Consider the following 22,485-nt stretch of genomic DNA (forward strand, 5'->3'; position numbering starts at 1 on the left):
TTTTCATTGAAAAAAATTTAAATTTTTAAAATTTGCTAAAAGATCATTTTAAATTCGTCGTTATTTGTTTTATTTCATTTTTTATTTATTTATTTACAATGTTTTAAAATTTTAAACTATCATGGAATGTCCGCAGGTTCTGCTAGTTTTTTATTATTGGCATATGGTTCAGAATTTAATTACTTTAACTTAAGTTAATTCTAGACTTTTTAAACAATTTTTTTATTAACCATTAAGTTTTAATTTCTCTTATTTATAGCATTCAATTAAAAAAATGTCAATTTCGATCATTCGGACTACTATTCTCATCTTCATTGTTATATACGCAACGTTTCGGCCGAGACAAACTCTTACCTTGACTTCCTCTTTTCTTGATTTGATCAGACCAAAACCCAAACAGAGAAATCGACGTCCATCTTTCTAGATATTGCCATTTTATTCGTTCGTCCTGAAACAACCTTGTCCTTCTCAGGATAACTTACCTACTACACTATTCTGGGATTCTAACTGTCCTTTTCAGGACAAATTAACTTGCTACATGTTTGCATGATTCTATCCCCCTCTTTTAGGACATTTTACAAACTACATTTTATACAATTCTGTCTGTTTCTTTCAGGAAAACTTACTTAATTTAACTTCCTTTTTCTTTCAGTTTGTTGACCGTTCTTCCCAGAACAACTCTCTTTTCAGGCCGTTCAGCAATCATTCAATCTTGGTGTGACGTCCACACTAGATTAAAATCGATTGAGCAGACCTATTGAGCTGTTTATCCCACCTTTGACCAGCAACGTTGAAATACTCACACTTCATATGGCAGCTGAAACAAGTTTTTGTTTTTTACCTGTAGCTTTATGATCCAATAATCTTGTGATTTGTTGGTTAGAAATTTTACAAGTTTGTATTCGTCATCTTTCTTTTTGACATTGTTGTATTTGTCTTGTGTTTCTAGCAAGTTATAAAATCATACGCCGACAATGACGATGATTGTTTGTTTTCTTTTTTCTTATTTAGGGTAAAAGTGGCCGTTCGAGTGCGACCATTTAATCAACGGTGAGTCAAATTTCTTCTTGAAAAGGCATATTAAAACAATATTGTTATATAGAGATTGTTTGGTTAGGGTTAGGGAAATAATTTTTAAAAATCGCTCGGCACTATTTCCAAACCACTTAATGAATTAAAAATCATATTCGAATTTTAAAAAATCGCTCGACACTATTTCAAAGCAACTTTTCTGTGAAAAACGATGATATTTGAATAAAAAACGATGAGAAAAAATACACAGAAATATCTATCTGACATTTTCATGTTCATCCATAGCAGCTGTGTTATAAATATATAAACATATGACTTGACTTTGGTAGCATTCACCAGGATGAGTTGAGCCGGCTCCTCTCATTGGACACAGCATCCCGGATCAATGCAGATCATGCACAATGGTTTCCAAAAGCCAGGATGGTTATAGATAATCAGGTCCAGGACCAGCGACAAACACCGGAGATCTGTGGACTGGAGCAAGGTTCAGCATCAGCTTTAATGGTGTATAGTCTCCCTGGTGTTTTCACCAATCTTAGAGTTGTTCTGGAGCGAGAGTTGCTCCATGGGTGAACTATATGCACATACAGACACCTGACTATATATGAATAGGGATGACTAGTTTTAGGCGATACTCAACTGAAAAACAAAATCATGTAAAAAGCATTATGATACACAGATTCGAAATTCTTCTGATCGGGTTTGAATATGTGGTGTAGTAGCGAGGCAGACTGACTGTCAGATATATATATTGGTGGCCTGGCAAACTCACAGGGGAGACAGCCGAAACAGCAAAACCGACAAATATAGGGGGAAAAAACCGAAGCAGCAAAACCGAAAAATGTAGGGGAGACAACCGAAGCAGCAAAATCGAAGCTGCTTACCAGGATACTATATATACAAATGTAGGCAAATTTTGGCATATTTTATTGATTTGAAAATATAGGTTCTTTTTTACTAATTTTCATAAAATTTTAACCATCGAATATTATTTTAATCTTCCAAAAACCCTGCAAATTTTCATGAAGATTTGTCCCATGGAACCAAAGATATGAGCATTTTATTATTGAATTTGGCTACGAGTATAGATATATCCATATATAGATATACCACTTTTTGGGGCAATTTTATCAGTTTGAAATCTTGGCGAATTTTGATCAGAATTTAACAAAGGAAGATTCATTGGAAAGTTAATGACCTGAATTGTGTAATGGGCTATGTGACATTTGCCCTTAAGGTCGCACATTATTATCTCAAAAAATGAGGGATCACTTTTCTATATATATTTCTATATTCTATACTATAAATGAGAACCCATTTTATGGCCACCTTTTTAGCGTGTCTGTTTTTTTAGGGATGGTGTTTATTGTGGCTTGGTAGACCAACACAAACCTACCTTCAAAAACTTGTTTTCATTAGGTTTTCGAGTGTGTTGAAGATGAATATCGCATTTAAATTTTCCGCAAATAAGTATTTTCTTAGTATTAAGCAAAGAATATGCATGTGTTTGTGCATACAACAATGGCCACCACTTATAACATAAAGAATTACAAAATACCCGGAAAAATACTTATTTGCGGAAAAATTAAGTGCAATATTCGTTTAAATCACACCCGAAAACCTATTGAAAACAAGTTTTTTAAGGTAGATTTGTGTTGGTCTACCAGGCCATAATTATCAAATAAACACCACCCCTAAAAACAAAAATAACAGACGCCCACCCCTCAAAAAAGGTTACCATAAAGGGGTGTTCATTTTACGTTAAATTAATATAGAAAAGTGATCTCCCACTTTTTAAAACTATAATTTCTTCATATCTTGGAAACTACTCGTTTCTTGGGAATTTAACTGTTATTTTCGTTTTCAACACCCTCGAAAACCTCTAATGGTGGTAATTTTAAAGGATTTTTTGTGGGTGGAAAGATACTGCATTTTTACCAATATTTCAATCATAGTAATTGGTTTTCTTGTTTTCCATATCAATTACAAAATATCTGATATTTCCCCAAAACCTCTGGCCTTGTTGCTATGGTTTCAAATGATCTGAAATAACAGCAAGGGGAGACTTGATTCCAAATATTTCTCATATGTTATATCTCCCGCTTTGGTGTTCATCTATAAAGTAAATTCCACAGTGTATAAGGCTTATTTGATACTGAAGATATTCATAATCGTACCCTATTTCTAACAGAGGGAAGATGTTTCATCATCATGCCACCTCGCATTTTCGAAGTCGGCTTGAAAATCAACACCAAAGTGTACCTGGATGTGCTGAAGAGTATAGTGATCCTCTGGTACAATCAAGTGGCTGCTGGCAGACTCTGAGTGTGGTAGCCAGCCCACAAGTCAACAGAGACCCAGGCTTGGTTTCAGAAGGAGTGCTATGACTTTGTACCCTTCTCTCACTGGCCCCTTTCCTCCCCCAACCTGAACCCGCTGAACTACTTCATTTGGTCATATGTTGAGAACATCACCAACATGACTTCCCACAACACCAAAGCCAGCCTGATCGTCGCTATCTGCCAAGTATTCGCCGAGTTTCCCCCGGCAGTTGTGGAAAAGGCATGCTCCCAGTTCCAGACCTGTATTAAGGTAGTGATTGAAGTTGAAGGCGGCTACATTAAATATATGTCAGCACTACTGCATAATCAAGTTACCTGAATTGATTTTTTACAATAAAGTAAAGCTGTAGTGTTGTTTTCTTTAGGGCAAAACTTTTATCGTTCCATATATATATATATATATATATATATATATATATATATATATATATATATATATATATATATATAACTACTTCATTTACTCACATAAAATTAATATACAAAAGTATAGATTTATGCGTAAACTTTAAGTATTTACTTCAAAAGTGCTCAATACGTAGGTAGAGCAAGTTAGTAATTTATAAAATATATATGGCGATTAAGCTACACTGAATATTCTGCGTTTCATCCACTCTAGGATTCCTCAGGCTTATGCGCATAAGCCTGACGAATCCTACAGTGGATGAAACGCAGAATATTCAGTGTAGCTTAATCGCCATATATATTTTATAAATTACTATATATATATATTAGTATATTTTGGCAGCATTTTTTCTTTTATGCGTTTCATTAAATAGCACAGATAAATTATTATAAAAGTGAATGCAAAATAGCCGTCGTAAAAAATCTCATCTACAGAACTAAACGTAATTCTTCCACTAACGAAATATTCTATAAATCACTTTCGAACGTAAAACAAACTCTAATTAATAACGGCTTCCCAAATTACATAGTTGACCAGCAGATTAGACACTTTTAAACTACCATTATGAATAATAATAATAATAATAATAATAATAATAATAATAATAATAATAATAATAATGATAGCAGCGATAATAACATCAACATATATTATTGTAACCAGATGCATGAGAATTACAAATTAGACGAAAAAATAATAAAAGATATTGTACACAAACATGTCTTAACCACAGATAAAAACTCTAAAATAAGATTTATTACAAAAAATTTAAAACTAGCCAATTACTAATAAATAATGGCCCTACATCTGATGGCAGCATCTCTCGTCGTTTAACATGTCACCTGTATTCCCCAAATAGTTCAATCTATCAGCACCTCATAGCATACCACACCCCTAAAATTGAATTTAAAGACATATTAATAAAAAACACGGCCATTTTATAACTGCCTCATATTGCGAGGTGCGCCTCCCAATCTTTGAGGCATTGTTAATCCACATTAATAAACCAACGATTAACCAGACTCAAAATGAAACGGAGGGTACGCTCAAGTGCTTTTGAGTATTTTAGTGATTTTAAACGATTTTAATCGTCTTTTAACCGTTTTTTCATTTAATCTCGCTATTTTAATTTTTCAATTTCATTTTTTATTTTTTACTACTCGCCTGAGGATGACCAATGGGGGTCGAAAACGTTCGTGATTATGGGAAATTGCCTTTTTCACTCGAAAAAAACGTTCGGAAAATGGTCCGACAAAGAGAAAAAGAGGATTACAAAAAAAAAAACAAGCAAGAGTGGTCTGTGCTATTTAATGAAACGTGCATAATATATATATATATATATATATATATATATATATATATATATATATATATATATATATATATATGTGTGTGTGTGTGTAAGTTCGGAATGTTCTGTTCACTAATTTGTTAATTTACATTTTTTTTTCTAGTGAGGTCGATCGACAAGCAAAGTTAATAATAGCAATGCAAGACAAAACAACGATGATTTCAAACCCGGAAAATCCCAGTAAGTCATGTTCTTTACTATTAATTAAAAAAAGTGTCATTACCTTGTTCCTATTAATCTAATGGGTGCCACTAAGGACTCTGGAGTCTGCAATGGTGAGTCTAAATCGCACGATCTACTGTGTTTACTTACACAGTAATACTATTAAGAAAGGTATAAACTCGTAATTAAGGTATGGGCAAAGTAGCAACTTGAATGCAATTAATGTATGCAATAAATCTTTCACAATAGGTACTGTATTCCAATATTAAATAATTTTTTTAATGGGCTGATATGCCATAAGACACACCAACTAATTAATATGATGCTCCTCATCGTCGTCATCATCATCATCATCATCATCATCATCATCATCATCATTTTCGCCACCGTCATCATCATGATTGGTTTAAAGTCGATGATGATGCTGGCATTTTTTAGGCTCCCATTGAAGTTAATATTAACCTGGAACTCATATCACCGAATAGGGGAGAGGAGTATGGTAGCATCCTTTATTTCCTTGAGTTTTAAAGTTTTATGATGGTTTTAAAAATTAGTGTTACAAACATTATGAATGTTTTGTGATTGTTTAAAAATTAATTATAAAAATTATAAATGCACTATGATCGTTGAAAAACTATCATGAAATATTTTTTTTTCATAATAATTTATTATTTATTAATATAAAATAATAAAAATGTTTTATGATGGTTCAAAATTAATCATAAAAATGATAAATATTTTATGATGGTTTAAAAATTAATTATAAAAAAAACTAATCGTGTCCGCTAACATCCCCCTTGAAAAAAAAATTAAAATACGGTGGTGGTGGTGGTTGTTGTTGTTGTTGTTGTTGCTGCTGCTGCTGCTGCTGCTGCTGCTGCTGCTGCTGCTGCTTAATCCCCTACCTCCTCATGTTACGAATGGCTTTCGGAATAGACACCCCAACTCCTCTTGGTAAGAACGGCTATCAGAATGGATACATCCAACCTCCCTTTATTAAGAACGGGTGGAGAGAGGTGGTAGGTGTATCAGAATTTGGGGGGAATTTTTGACACCCCTAACAGAAAACTGCGAATAAAATATTAAAAAAACTCGTAATTTCTCTTTTAAAAGTGTTTTTTTTTAAGGAATGTATTTCCAAAATAAACTATTAAAGTTGTTTGAAAAATAATAGAAATATTATTTTTTAATTAAAAAAAAACAGTGTTTACAAAGTGCCTGCGCGCGTTCATGCAGACATTCTGTTTACGTAATCAATTCAATTGAATTTTATGAGTTAAATTTTTTTCAATTTTGTTTCACTTTAAAAATCTATCAAAATGTTTCTATTCGTTCAATTTTTACGATATTTTCAGGTTCAATGTGAAATTTTATGCTCTTTCCAATGAACTGAATATAATATTCTAGACAAGGATTTTTTTTTAATTCACCCCCCCTATTGAAATGTCTATTAAAAATAAAATAGTAGATTTTCTCACCTCAAATTTATATACCACAAATTGAAGATAAAAGATCAATAAATAAAAAAGCTAATTTAAAACAAAAAAGAACAATTATTACCTGTAAAGTCCAAAGTTTAAAACCTTTTTTTTTTAAACACGAGTTTTTTAGGTGAAACCTTATAGTCGTGCTATATTGCACACAAAGTTTCGTACAATTACGACAATTTTTCTATTTCACTCAATGTTTTTTTTTTAAGATATTTAAAAAAAATTCACTCCATAAAGAAGAAATCAAATATATTAAATCAATCCTTATTAAAGAAAAGAAGAAAAATCAAAAAATCGTCGAGTGGTTTATGTTTAATCGACAAAAACTGATAAGTGAAATATGACCATTTTTTTACGTACGGTAACCCATATCGACCAACTTTATTGACTTCAAATATCTAATTAATTAGAAAGGGGAGATAAATTAAATATTTTTTTCTTCATATAGTTGCTATCGAGATTACTTTTGGAATGTATTTGGTCTAATGTGTTGTTATTACGTTTTGGAAATAATTATTTATGTCCTTTTGAGGCCTCCGTATTTGACAAGTTGAAAACACCGCTTTGGCTAATGGCGGATAACGAGTTGCAAAAATGCGGTTTTCTGGGATCCTTGCTTTAAAAAATCCTTTTATTTAAAAAATACATGGAATATAAAATAAAATATAAATATGGACAATTCTTATAAATGAAGAATAGAAGCACCCATTGCTTAGTTTTTTCTTTTTTCTACAGGTAAGTGATTTTTTGACATATATATAAATATATATATTAGATTTGGATTAAGTTAAAATTCGTTGAATTTCGTGAAATCTTTTTTAAAGAAAACCGATGAAAAAAAATTGCTTTTTTTTCAATTAAACCTTTCATTATTTTAAAATTTGGTCTTTGCTCATTTTATTGAAAAAAAAATTAAGGTTTGAAATTACATTTCATATTGTTATAAGCTTCGAAACAGAAAGAGACTAAACGATCAAATGTTTATTCACTAGTTTGTAATGGCGACTTCTGGCACTGCTGGAAAGGTGGTGTAGTAAGGATATTGAGCAAGCCGCAGCTGTAAACGATAAAAAAATAGCAGCGAGGGTAAAAATATAAAAGAATTCTACGCAGTTGGTTGTTGGGGTGGGTGGATGGTTTTTTTAATCAACTATAGAATGTGTATAGTTTAACAGGTATTTCTGCAGTCTAAATAACCGTTTTTCTGTAAGTAAGTTACTTAAAGTAAAGCACTGACATTTACCGTTTAACATTTAAAAAGAATCTGTTTACATTTTGTGGGAAAGGGCAGCGAGCATGAGTTGAGGGGGGAGGGGGGCAGCGAGCATGAAAAAAAACAATTGAAACTTAAATTAAGAATGAAAACATGAAATCCTATCCTATCCTAAGGAAATGAAACGAAACTGATTCGGTAATTCTTTTTATTTTATTATAATTTTTTGTACTGCGCTTTCGTTTACGTATGATCTAAGCCAATGAGAATAGCAGGAACGTTTTAAGGAGGAATTTATTATTTTTCGAATCGATGAACGGAAATTTAACGTTTGTGCTATGAGTTTATGAATCAGTTACGACGGGTGTAACCACAATATCCGTACCATATGTATAATTCTCTGCGGTGTATACTGGGATCAGTAGGAGGACTTTAGTAATAGGGGGGAAATCGGAACTACTTCCTCTGTAGGTTAATGCGATAGTGATGTTGTAGCTTCTCGGATGTAATCTAGGATTTCATTTTAACACCTGGATGGGTCAGAAAGGTTTTTATAAAGTTACATCAGATAATGGCTAATAGGCTAGACATAGTAAATTTGTATGTGGCATATGTTGTTGCAAAGCTACAGTATTTTAGTCCAGAGGGGAATTTCTGCAACATATTTATACACACACACACACGCACACACACACACACACACACACACACACACACACACACACACACACATATATATATATATATATATATATATATATATATATATATATATGATAAATATTTTATGATGGTTTAAAAATTGATTATAAAGAATGGTAAATATTTTATGATGGCTTAAAAATTAGTCATAAAAATTATAAATATTTTATGTTGGTTTAAAAATTCATTATAAAATATTTTAGGATGGTTTAAAAATTCATTATAAAAATTTATATATATTTTATGATGGTTTCAAAATTCATTATAAAAAATTATAAATGTTTTATAATGGTATAAAAACTAATTATACAAAAATGATAAATGTTTTATCATGATTTAAAAATTAATTATAAAAAATGATAAATGTTTTATGATAGTTTAAAATATAATTCTAAAAACTTATAAATGCTTCATGATGGTTTAAAATTAGTTATAAAAATTATAAATGCATTATGATGGTTTTAAAAAATTATTAAAAAAAATGTAAATGTTTAATGATGGTTTAAAAATTAATTATAAAAAATGATATATATTTCATGATGGTTTAAAAATTAATTATAAAAGATTATAAATGTTTTATGATGACTTAATCCAATCCAGTCCAATCCAGTCAGATGGTTTAATAATTAATTATAAAAAAGTTAGAAATGTTTTATGATGGTTTAAAAATTAGTTATAAAACATTGTAAATGCTTTCTGATGTTTTTTCGGAAGTCTCATTTTAACATTTAAACAAACAACTTTGTCATTTTCGTTAGTAGCGGGTACAAGAAAGAGGTTAGTAGGAGTTCAGTGTTCATGTGGGCTTGTATTTATAGTAGTCGTGAAAAGAATTTCTGATGTGGTGACGTTGATTAAATATCCGACAGGCATGTTGAAAGAGAGAGAAAAGTGTTCAATGTGTTTACGTGTTGTAGGAGCATGCGTCCGATAGTAGAAACGAGACAAAGGGTTAGTGTCTGGTGGCAGGAAAGAGTATGTGTGTGAAACGCATGTGGAAACAAGTTTTGACGATAGCCATGTCGGCTTGTTGTACTCACATTAGGTTTGGGGCCAAAGACCCAGACGAATGTCTGCTGCCAGCTGAAATCAGGGAGAAAAGAGAAGGAAGAGTTTCTGATTTCACCTTTTATGTACTCGGTCACGTGATTGAGAGCTGGTTTGTGATTGGACAAGCCAGGGAGAAAATAGAATTCAAATCTCGAGCTGCGAGAATTAGCTCCTGCCTGTGATTGTAGCAAGTTTTGACTGCTACATATTAGCGAATGTGGATGTCTTCATATTTGAACGCCATTTTTAAATGAATTAAATTTATCGATCTAACAATCAATTTATCGACTAATTCTTTTCATTATTCTGTTTCAGATGAATCACCTAAAAATGTGAGTATACATTTCAGCTTTTTTTTTTGTTTATTTATATTTTTTATGAAATGTGATGTAACTATTTGATAACTTCATTCTATTATTTTCCTGAATTATTTGTTTTACTGACGTGTAGTGGAATCTCTTACGTGTGAACAGAATTTTAATCTCTATATTAGTAAAATTGTAAGATAGTTTCTAACTTCCTGGTGTATTTCTCGTCTCTACATAATTTACACGTTATTATTTTTATTTATTTACTATTAATCTAATATTTATTGACATAAAAAAATGTAATAGCATAAAATAAAAAGATAAAGTGGAACCTCTAAATACGAAAGTTCATACGAGGTTTTCGGCTTGCGAAATGAGGTGTGAAAATTTCCAGGATACAAAAGATACAAATAACAGAAAGACTATTTTTCAGGCACCGAATTCGTCGAAAATCTTTTTAAAATCGAGATTTTATTCAATTAAATAATTTTTCTGGAAATATTTGCGTTGATTTTATCTGGAAAACATTTTTAACTTGAACTTGAATTTATTTTTTTCTACTTCTCGCCCCATGAATTAAATTTATTTAAAAAATTTAAAAATTAATGTATGCATTACAATCTTTATTGAAGAGTATAAATTGAAGAAAGATTTTTTGTTTTAATTTTTATCGTACACTGTCTGAAATTTTTGTAAGGGGTGGAGGAGTTTATTATTTTTCTTAGAAATCACAAAATAGCCGTAACAAAGTAAATAATCCATTTAATTTGAACTATTTTCTTCAGTGCAACGCTTGTGTGCTTATGGATTTGATTTGAGGTAATGATTAAAATAACGATTTAAAAACAAATTATGTCATGTCTCTCAGATGTTTTTTATTAAATAGAATAAACTTGAATGTCAAAAAAAATAGTATAAACGTGAATGTTAAAAAAAACTTTAAAAAATAAATAGCAACTGATTTGAACGATTTTTTAGGGTTTTCAAAAATTTCCCATCATGCATCAGTCGCTTGTTTTGTTTACCCTCTACTAGCTTTCATTTTGGCATTCACTATTATTCATTTTTTATTGTGTTTGGTGTTGTTTCATTAGCCATGGGCTCAAAGAATGATGCTGATGTTCGAGGAAAGATGAAGATGCTTGCTGAAGATAATTAAGAAATTGAGGATGGAATGCAGTAGAGTGCTACTGCGAAGGAGTATGGCCGAAATCCATCTACAATTGGTACCATCCTGAAGCAGAAAGAAGCCATGAACGCAGCAACACATTCTAAAGGCCAAAGAGGACACCCATCCATGGGCAGATTACTTCTCATCTGGACTAAGAAAAAAAAATTGCTGGAGACGCCATCATTGAAACGATAATCTATCAGAAAGTCATCGCCATTTTTAGTTACTTTGCTCAAGCAGAAGACAATGCAAGCAAAGGGATATTGCAGGATTCGCAGCAGGCAATTTTAGAGTTCAAGGCTTCATGGCCTGGTTCAAGAAATTCAAAAGAGACTGCCATTCATTCGGTGGTGCAGCATCGGGAGGTTGCCAGCTTGTACACAACAGCGGCTAAAGCCTTCGTTAAGAAATTTTATGTTAACTCTGCAGGAAGATTACAAGTTTTTAACTGTGATGAAACGCAGCTTTCTTGGAAAAATACTTCATCAGACCTATATGACGGAAGAAAAGAAGAAGCTGCCTGGGCATAAGAAAGATAGGATTACTCTTGCCCTCTATGGCAATGCTAGTGATGATTGTAAGGTTAAGCCTCTATTCGTGTATAAAATGTTAAAGAAGAAGATTCCAGTGATGTGGAGAACTGATGTAAAAGTCTGAGTAATGAGGCTGCTTTTTTGTCGAATGGATAAACCTCACATTTGATTTGATCGTTAAAAAATACCTTAAAGAAAACCATCACCCTCTGAAATGTCTGCTGGTGTTGGGTAATGCCCATGCTTACCCTCCCGGCCTCTAAGATGATATTCTCCTAGAATATTCCCTTTCCTGCTTTCCGGCTGGCTACAATATGGTTGTCTTCAAGTCTAACGTAAATAAGTTCTTGATGAGCCGTTCCATATTAGTTAACAAATTTACCAAATTTTCATTACTAATGATTACTATATTGTCCAATTTCTATTGTACACTCTTTAACCCTTATCCTTGAGTGGCCTCTTGGGCTTGATAATGTGGTGATGCCTGTGTAAAAAAAAAAAATTCACATCGACAAATTGGCTTTCGATTATAAATTATTACTCTGTGTTTTGACGTTTCTGAAAGGCATAGGGAATGGGTGCTTGGTTGTCGGATGTCGGGCGGTGAAGAAATGGTGACGTAGTCTTTCTCTCTCTGACTGACTGACTGTCTTTTCTCTAACGATTTTATTTATAAAAACATTCTTTTCCTAGTGGAATGTTTAATAATTTCTTTGTTTATTGTTTCAACCTTTTGGCCGATATCTGCTCAGATATTTCTGAGTCAAATTTGCATTCCATTAGACAATGGTGTAAAGTTTCGAATTCTTCACATTGAATCCATTTGCGTGTGTGCAACCCATCGATTGTTTTTCTTCCCGGGTTTGCCTGCTAATTTCTAACAAATGGCAAGAAGAACAGATTAGTATAAAAATATGTTTTTAGTTCGAAAGTTATAATGGTCAATGTAATAGGAAAAATATCAGCTTTAGTTATTATATAGATTATCGCATCACAATTAGCAAAGGTGTGCAAGTAATTTAGCAGATGAATAAATTGAGGAACGAATGAATTATTATTCGCTTTTGCGAGAAGAGGTACTTCAGTGCAACGACATAAACAACTTCTTTGGTGGACGTAATCTAAATAATGAGCTGATGCTTAAGAGGTTAATTTACAAAGCTCTTTGTTCATTAATTGATTGATCTTTGCGTGGCAAGAGGCAATAACAAATCTGTTAGAATGGAAAGTGGATAAATGACAGATGAGTGTTTGGACATCATTATTGGCTCGCTTTGTTTAATAGATTAATAATGAGGAAATAAACTTGAAAATTACAAAGATTAACACGCAGTCTATCAAGTGATTCTAATTTTATAGTTAGTTTAGCCAGAAATTGTGCTACTTACTAGTGGTGGGACGATTAATCAGACACGGGTGGATTGTGGAGAATATATTATTGGGTTCCTTTTGTTCACGCTAGTTGGTGGAGTCTCTCCTAAACTGATTTTCTTGACCAGGTCTTATGGGAATTTCTAAGTTCACACTGGCTTATTACATTCACGTATAGGTGTTACTTTTTGAAGTTTAAAAAAATTTCCATTGGCTAAAAATTCTTTGAATTAACACCTTTATGACAAAAACTTACTAGCTTTAGGAAGTGATGAAGATAAGGTATCAAAACACTCCGGAAAAAGAAAGAAGGTAAGCTATTAGAACCATTTGCGCTTTGGCATTCATTCAAATCGCATCTTGATATCTAATCTACCATATTTATATCAAATGATTCAGTACAAAGGTCGGCTTCACAAACTTTCTAACCATGAAATATCTGGCAAATGTCTTCTCGGCCATCAAATCGTTTCTCTCTGATAGATCTATAAAAGCAGTTACTGATGAACAAAAGTGTTAAACGCATCATATTAATGCGCAAAGGATCTATTCAATTCCAACACTCTTCCTGATATTCATCAATGATTTTACAGGTCGTATTCTGAGATTATTTGATGACATCTATAGAGACAACACAACTGTTTATGTCAGCACTTTGAGGAGCATTGATTATCAAAATTTTGCTGAATATCTGTTCCAACCTGAAGCACGTGGTGCAATAGAAGGAAAAAGTATTTTGTTACTTTTAACGCATCTAAAATCAAACTTTTATTCTTTTATAACTTTAACAATTCCGATTCACTGTTGATGTGTCCTTTTCGTAAACATATTACTATTATTATCATTAGTAGTAGTTGCAGTGGTATTAATGGTGGTAGTAGTAGTATTATTCATTATTATTTATTATCATCATCATCATCATCATCATTTATTATTATTATAATTATAATTATTATTATTTCGTTTATTTTTATACTATTAACTATTACGTATTCCCTTTTTGTTATCACAGAATAATGTTTTGGGTGGAATTCTCAAAAGTTAAATTTCCCAAATTTCACTCAAAATTCTTCAAGATAAATGAGCTGTAACTGAAGAAGGCCGGAGGTTACATCAGCTGAAACATTGTGATTATAACAACCAAGATGAAAATAGTTCGAATAATACAAATTCTTGACTAGTTTTAGCTTTTAATTTTTAATTTATTCAATTCAATTCAAAAAGTGTGTGTGTGTGTGTGTGTGTGTGTGTGTGTGTGTGTGTGTGTGTGTGTGTGTGTGTGTGTGTGTGTGCATGAGTGTATGTGCGCGTGTCAAAAGTGTGTGTAATATAATTTTAAAAGTAAACATATTTCAATGCAAGAAAAATAGGCAGTGGCCGCCAGCGATTAAAATATTAAATTTTATTTAATATGCGGTACATTAGAAATTCATATGCGAGACGAACTGGTATAGGAAAGTTACCGACCTGATGTAAGCCACGGCTTATTTTCTTTTGTTCTTTGGGCTTGTTTTTTCATCTTCTTTCCTTTTTACTTGATGGCTGGGAGTGTCGGATTTTTACATCGCGATGCGATTCAAACGAACACTAAAAAAACAAATGACTTTAATTGCTACATTTTTTCTTTCTCCGCTTCATTGAGATTCCCTTTCTTCATCACTTCAAAAGCAAGTTTTCGCAGGAACGTGCAAACTCAAAAGTATTTTCAACCATATACCATGGACCAGTACGTCCAAGGATGGAAGACTGTTGCCATATCTGGGCAGGAGCTGCTAAAAACAGCCTATCCTGCCTTGACAGAGTACAAAATAGATTTCGTGGCTCAGTGGGGGATGCCCTTTTCTCTACCCTGCAACCTCTCTCCCCCAGAAGAGACGTTGCGAGCCTATCCTTGTTTTATCGTTATTTCCATGGCAGGTGCTCGTCTGAACTCCAATCTCTGGTCCCCCTCGCCAATATTTCATGAAAAACACCCGTCTAGCTGAATCCACTATCAAAAATTTCTCCCACTCTATATCTGTGCCTAAATCAAAACGCGGATTCCATGAACAAAGCTTCTTTCTTAGAACTGCACGCCTGTGGAACTCTGTTCCGTCTGCCTGCTTCCCACCAGACTACAACTTGGATGTGTTCAAGTCCAACGTTAACAAATTCCTAATGAACCGCCCTCTTAAGTAAACACTTCATCAAATCTCCACACTAACGTAATGTACTTGCAATAACCCTTATCCCTGAGTGGCTTCCGGGCCTTGATAAGTGGTGATCACTGTATAAAAAAAAAAACAAAAAAAAAAAAAACAATGAAAATCGTTTCAAACTTCGAAAGTAACAAGTCTATATCAGAATAACAGGCCAACTTAGAAGCTGCTATAAAACAATGGCATGGTCGATTGAAATCAGAGTTCTTCTGGGTTATACCTGCGATGCACATTCACTCTCCCTTCGCATCAACAACGCCCATCCTAGAAGACTGAAATTCCTTTGAGCGTGCTGCTATATCTTCAGTGAACTCAGCCACCAGAAGGTTAACTCACTTCCCTCCCCACACACACACACACACAACGTGACTGTGAAACGAATTTTCTGACGCTTTTGTCTACTTCTTATTCAAGAACTTTAAAACTTCTCAAAAAAGATTTGCTCTTTTAAAGTATATTTTACATTTCGATAAAATTGTTGATACAAATATATTTTGTTTGTTAATTCATGTTTCTCGCTTGCATTCTAAAATTCGTTGTTGAGTTATCATTATTTACCCATTCATAACATTCATGTTTTCATCCATCTTTTTTATTCTCCAATTTAACTACACGCATATTAATTATTAGCGTTGTCATTAGTACATTTCAAAGACGTTACTACTATCAAAATACACTATCCGAAGCAAGGAGCGACGCTACAAATACTAACGTTAGAATTTATTTCAAGTGACAAAATACATTTTAAGGACGAAAATTAATTGCATCAAATGACTGGGTGAAAAATTCAACAGTCCCTAGAGTACAATTGAACCCATATCATCATCATCATCATTATTATATCTGATATGATGATGATGATGATGATGATGATGATGATGATGATGATGATGATATGGGTTCAATTGTACTATATCGTATGATTCCAAACATTCTGTTGTTGGCATTGGTTTTCCCCATATTTTTCTAGTCAGAATTCTTTCTAGAAATACATTGGATACTTATGGCAGGAATTACAAGAAAGTTACCAACATCCTAAGTGAAAGTGATTTTTGTGCAACGAACTGGATTCGAGCTTGGGGCACCCAGGTTATCAGTCCATGTCGTTAACCACTCGATCACCGTCAACTCCTAATAGAACGTATAAATATTTAATGTTACGATTTTTATGTTTTTCATATTTTTTGTAATTTTATTGTTTAACTTCTTTTCTTTTTCTATTTTTTTTGCATTGTAACTAAAATGACCAATTTTGGATTACGTCATCAGTTTTCATTTGATTATTCTTACTGGTAAGTACCTTTTCATCAATATTAATGAAATTATGAGATCACTTTACGTGTGTGAGCAGAACTCTACGGACAAATTTATCTTTAGTTGACTTTCGGCGACTAAATATTTTCGTTTACTAACCAAATAGAAAAGTCGCTCGCCTTCATTGATTGATGTTTTATCTCGAATATTGAGTGTTTTTATTAGGATAGGATCGATTTATAAATATTAGTATTAATATTTATACATCCATTTTGAAAATTTTAAATTCTGATGTATATATAATTCCTGTTTGTTTTTCTTGTACCTGTTTTCCTCTAACAACTCCATCTACCAACACCTCGTAGCATATAACACTCCCCCCCCTCAAAACGAATTTAGAAACATATTAATAAAAAGCGCCGCCATTTTAATCATCTCACATTGTAACCTGCACCTCCCAATCATGGAAGCTTTACTCATCCACATGGACAAACCGACCATCAATCAGTCACAGTACGAGAGGGAAGGCACGCTTAAGTGCTTTTAATGATTTTAAACCATTTTAATCGACTTTTCAGTAAATTCACCAAACGCAATTTTTAATTTCATCACTCGCCTGAAGATGACTCGTGGAAGTTGAAAACATTCACGACTATTGCAAATTTCTTTTTACACTCGAACAGAATGTTCGAACATTGGCCCGCCAAATGGAAAAAACGAATTGCAAGAAAAATAAACAGGAATTATCCCTGCTGTTCAACGAAACATACATATATATATATATATATATATATATATATATATATATATATATATATATATATATATATATATATGAATAAAAGAAAGTGTGTTTGAAGGCTATGTTGGCTACAAGACAAGGTAAAAAGAAAAATGACAATATCCTACAATTCATCCTAGGAGCAACTTCATCACAATCGCTACATCTTTAGACAAAGTAGTTCCTATTTTTCTTTCTAAATAACAAGTCCTCACACCGCCCCCAGCCATCTACAAGAAGAAATATGCACATTATAACTATGTTGTCCTGGCACCCTTCGTAACTGGATCATACACTCATAGACATACAATTATCTTCCCATTTCCCGAATTGAATATAATAATTTCTCCCTTCAAAAATTCCGGCAATTCTCATTGGATGAGAATTGAAAAATCTCTTATTCTGAATTACACATCTTATTACAAAAACGAACGCGTCTGACCTTTACAAATATGGCGGCCCTCTTTACACTAAGCAGTCGTTTTATAAATATTAAACATTTTATATTTTTATAAACATCAAACAAATTCAAAACTATTAACCACTGATAATCAGAAATTTACGTATCACCACGCAACTACCCCACCCCCTACAAACAAACAATCCCTGAAACAAAAAAAAAAAACATAACATTTACGGATAGCATTGTTTTTTTCTTTAGTACGAATTTCATTAGCGACAAGGATGTTTTCTGTTGTTTCTTTTTCTTTACTTTGTTTTATAACGGGGCATTTCTTTTTCTGTTTTTTTTTTTTTTCTTATTTATATTTTTTCCTATATCAATGAACGTATTAACATCGTAAAGATCCTCCTCCCAAAAATACACACGCACACACACAACCTTGAAACATAACATTAATATTTACACATACCATTTAGTTGTCGTTTTAGCCATTAACTGCTTAGAATTAAGTTTACGCCCCAATATTTTATGCAGGTGTTTTATTATAGATCAATTATAGACACACTTTTCTTTCTTTTATTCATAGTATTTACGCGTGGGGATCCTAACAGCGTTAGGTTTAGGTTAAATTTGGAGCAAATATTTTGACAGCCCCCTCACAAAAGCCATTCTTAACATGAGAATGTTGCGGGTGACCATTTCAAAAGACTTTCTTAACATGAGGAGATTCGGAGGTGGGGGGTCCATTCCGAAAGACATACTTAACATGAGGAGGTTGAGGATGTCTATTCCAAAAGCCGTTCTTAGCATGGGGAAGTTGGGGTTGGGCAACAGCAACAACAATAACCATACTTTATTTGTTTTATGAGGGGGGGCATGTTTGATTATAGACCAATTGTTTTTTGTTTTTTTAAGATAAATTTTTACTTAAGATTTTTTAAAATGACGACTATGCTGAGTAAGAATATCTCATTTACATTGACGGATATAAGTAGTTTTCGCGATATAAAGCTTTGTATTATCCACTTTTAATCACTGGCCGCCAGATTAGTACACACAGACAAAAAACAAATTTAATTATATCTGACCGACACTGCCGCCCCCAAATTTCTTTGTTGGTTTATAGTATTTACATGTAATTCTGACAGCGATTATCAAGGTTAAATTTGTGGCAAATATTTTGACAGTCGTCTCTACTCACAAAATTTCTATTCCGAAATGAGGATGTTGTAGATGATCCTTCCATTCTTATCATGAGGAGGTTGAGGAAGTCCATTCCAAAAACCGTTCTTAACATTTGGAGGTTGGAGGCTGGACAACAACAACAATAACAACAACAACGACAGCAACAACCGTATTTTAATTTTTCCACTGGGCAACGCCGGTTAACAGGTTCTGCTAGTATTCCAGGTTCAAATATCCAAAAGTAAAAACCATTAAATTTTTTCAAGGTTGTCTATAGTGCTCAATTAAATGAGCAAGATATTATTTAATTCAATTTGGGTAATCAAAATTACCATAAGTCACTACAATAAAATTACTGTTTCAGTTTTAAAAGACATCGTCAGGTGACAATAAACTCTCGGTCATATTTAATGGAAATCTGGAATAAGACCAGAGGTTTATTGTCGCCTGACCAAAACAGTAAATTTAATTTAGTGACTTATAGTAATTTTGTTTACCTAAATTGAATAAATATATATATATATATATATATATATATATATATATATATATATATATATATATGTTTTGAGAAAAATAGAAAACCCGAATGAAATAATTAAAATAATCAACGTTTCGTCCTTATTTCAGAGGACATCTTCAGGATATTGAAGTAAAAATGCAAGAAAAGAAAAAGTCATAGACCATACGAAAAGAGAACAGTTTTTGAATCCTACCCATGTCGGGAAGGACAAACATATGTGTGCGTATGGGAAGGTTGGGTTGTTCGATATCTATATATACATTTTAAAAAATGCGTTAAAATAAATATGTACATTTTTTTTTCTCCTGTAAACTTATTCATTTTGTTGAAATATTTAAGGAAAAACGGTTAGCCAGGATCTATTTTGATATTTTGTTCTTTGATTATTATTTTCCCTATGCTAGGGGCTAAATGGTAGAAGCCTTTTCTTTGCGTAATAGTATTACATGCAGAACACAATCACTCATTTAATTTAGATCAAGCGAAAATTATTAAATACGTGATAGATAGAGCTAAAAGAAGACTTTTAGAATCAGCACTAATATTAAATACTAATACTATTACGCAAAGAAAAGGCTTATCCTACTACCTTATCTTAATTTGATTCAGTTTGTGCCTATTCGTTACACCTCTGCATTGTATTGCTTTTTATAAACTTAAATTTCCTTATATATATATATATATATATATATATATATATATATATATATATAGTCAGCCACATACAGTACTGCTTCGCTGTATCACAGCTCATCAGTGCAGCTAGACAGGCAACTACCTCAAGCCAGGATTAAAACCCAACCGCTCAAATAACAGTCAAAGCTTCTAACTATTATGCTATATGGCTGCTGCTCTGAGGTTAGTGAATTAACAATGTTTTGACATCGTCCAAATACCTAAGCTCGATTTGTTTTACTTACTTTGTTTTAATACGCTAATGGCAGTTTGTATATCACTTCCCAATATGCTCAACTCAAGATAGGGAGCATTATAGTCATCCACATACAGTACTGTCTTGCTGTATCACAGATGTAATTATTACTATAATAATTTTTTTCATACCTACAGACACTAGTGTTTCATCCTTTCGGGAATCATCAGTGCAGGGAGTTACAGTTGAAATTAACATTTATATAAAGTGTAAATATCTAAATGGCGAGAGTCATCTCATGATTATAGCATCATGATCTGTGCATGTGACCAACTTTAATTTCAAACAGTGCTTAACAATAAGAATCAAGTTCTTAAAGGGGCTGACATAATTATTACTATGATTATTTTTACATAGCTACAGACACTAGGGTTTCATCCTTTCAGGAATCATAAGTGTAGGGAGTTGCGATTACAGCCGGTCAGGAGATTTGAACCCAGCCATGAAGCCATCTCTGACTTCATTAGCAAGGAACAAACCACACGGCCAATATTAATCACGAGAAATACAGTTGAAATTAATCAAATTTCTTTAGTGAAACACAGACTTTATTTAAGTTGCCTAACGAAGACTTGTGGTCTAGACCGCCCGCTTGTCTGAAACACTGGCATGTTCATTGTACCTATTTACTATGCCTCCCCACGGGACAGAGTTAGACACCAGGGTCGTTTTTTAACGTGGAGAAAAGGTACAAAAATAAAAATTGTCTCAGTCGTGAAGGATTTCTCATCCACCGAAAGAGAACAAAAAATAGAAGTGCAGCATCTGCCGGAACAGATGGTATTTATTTGCTCCCCCACCGAGCAAATTAGGCACAAGGCCGATTTTTAAAGTGAGGAGTGAAGGGGAAATGGGGACCAACTCCCCGGGGAGTAGGGGAGCTTGATAGTGACAATTGGTATGAAGGGTTGCCCCTACATTGACCAAGGTCTTATATGTGGAGTTGCCCCCACATATGGTCTTTGCTTGCAGTATCTGCCGGAACAGATGGTATTTATTTGCTCCCCCACCGAGCAAATTAGGCACAAGGCCAATTTTTAATGTGAGGAGTGAAGGGAGGGGGAAGGGAAAAAGGGGACCAGCTCCCGAGAGGTGGGAAATGGGGGCTGGTTAAAGGTCAGGCATGTGGGGTTGCCCCCACATCTGGTCTTTGCTAGTCATAGCTAGTCCTAGCTAGTCATAGCTTGCAGTATCTGCCGGAACAGATGGTATTTATTTGCTCCCCCACCAAGTAAATTAGGCACAAGGCCAATTTTTAATGTGAGGAGTGAAGGGAGGGGGAAGGGAAAGGGGGGACCAGCTCCCGAGAGGTGGGAAATGGGAGCTGGTTAAAGGTCAGGCATGTGGGGTTGCCCCCACATCTGGTCTTTGCTAGTCATAGCTAGTCCTAGCTAGTCATAGCTTGCAGTATCTGCCGGAACAGATGGTGTTTATTTGCTCCCCCACCGAGCAAATTAGGCACAAGGCCGATTTTTAATGTGAGGAGTGAAGGGAGGGGGAAGGGAAAAAGGGGACCAGCTCCCGAGAGGTGGGAAATGGGAGCTGGTTAATGGTCAGGCATGTGGGGTTGCCCCCACATCTGGTTTTTGCTAGTCATAGCTAGTCATAGCTTGCAGCATCTGCCGGAACAGATGGTGTTTATTTGCTCCCCCACTGAGCAAATTAGGCACAAGGCCGTTTTTAATGTGAGGTAAAAACCAGCTCCCCTAAAAGTAGGCAAAAAGGGGGCACTCTGGTTACCAAAAATAATAATTGTCCCAGTATAGAGGGGTTCCCCTCCATTGACTGGTACAAATTATCTTAAGTGCAGCATCTGCCGGAACAGATGGTATTTATTTGCTCCCCCACCGAGCAAATTAGGCACAAGGCCGATTTTTAAAGTGAGGAGTGAAGGGGAAATGGGGACCAACTCCCCGGGGAGTAGGGGAGCTGGATAGTGACAATTGGTATGAAGGGTTGCCCCTACATTGACCAAGGTCTTATATGTGGAGTTGCCCCCACATATGGTCTTTGCTTGCAGTATCTGCCGGAACAGATGGTATTTATTTGCTCCCCCACCGAGCAAATTAGGCACAAGGC

The 22,485-nt window shown here is 33.8% G+C and overlaps 1 protein-coding gene and 1 long non-coding RNA gene across 2 annotated transcripts in view; both read left to right on the top strand.

Annotated features, from left to right (window-relative positions):
- LOC145277539 (uncharacterized) overlaps positions 1-5,319 on the top strand; it is a 74,670-nt gene extending 69,351 nt beyond the window's left edge. Inside the window, exons 2-3 of the long non-coding RNA XR_013868152.1 lie at positions 1,012-1,050; positions 5,235-5,319. This is a non-coding gene — a long non-coding RNA (uncharacterized LOC145277539). The remainder of the gene's footprint in view (positions 1-1,011; positions 1,051-5,234) is intronic.
- A 53-nt stretch (positions 5,320-5,372) lies between these two features.
- LOC145277457 (kinesin-like protein KIF28) overlaps positions 5,373-22,485 on the top strand; it is a 118,531-nt gene continuing 101,418 nt past the window's right edge. Inside the window, exons 1-3 of the mRNA XM_080128820.1 lie at positions 5,373-5,406; positions 10,064-10,080; positions 11,657-11,872. Of these exons, the coding sequence (XP_079984946.1) occupies positions 5,373-5,406; positions 10,064-10,080; positions 11,657-11,872 (267 nt within the window). The remainder of the gene's footprint in view (positions 5,407-10,063; positions 10,081-11,656; positions 11,873-22,485) is intronic.

This window comes from Euprymna scolopes, chromosome 6 (genome assembly GCF_053919585.1).
Source record: "Euprymna scolopes isolate OS-2025 chromosome 6, ASM5391958v1, whole genome shotgun sequence".
NCBI lineage: Eukaryota > Metazoa > Mollusca > Cephalopoda > Sepiida > Sepiolidae > Euprymna > Euprymna scolopes.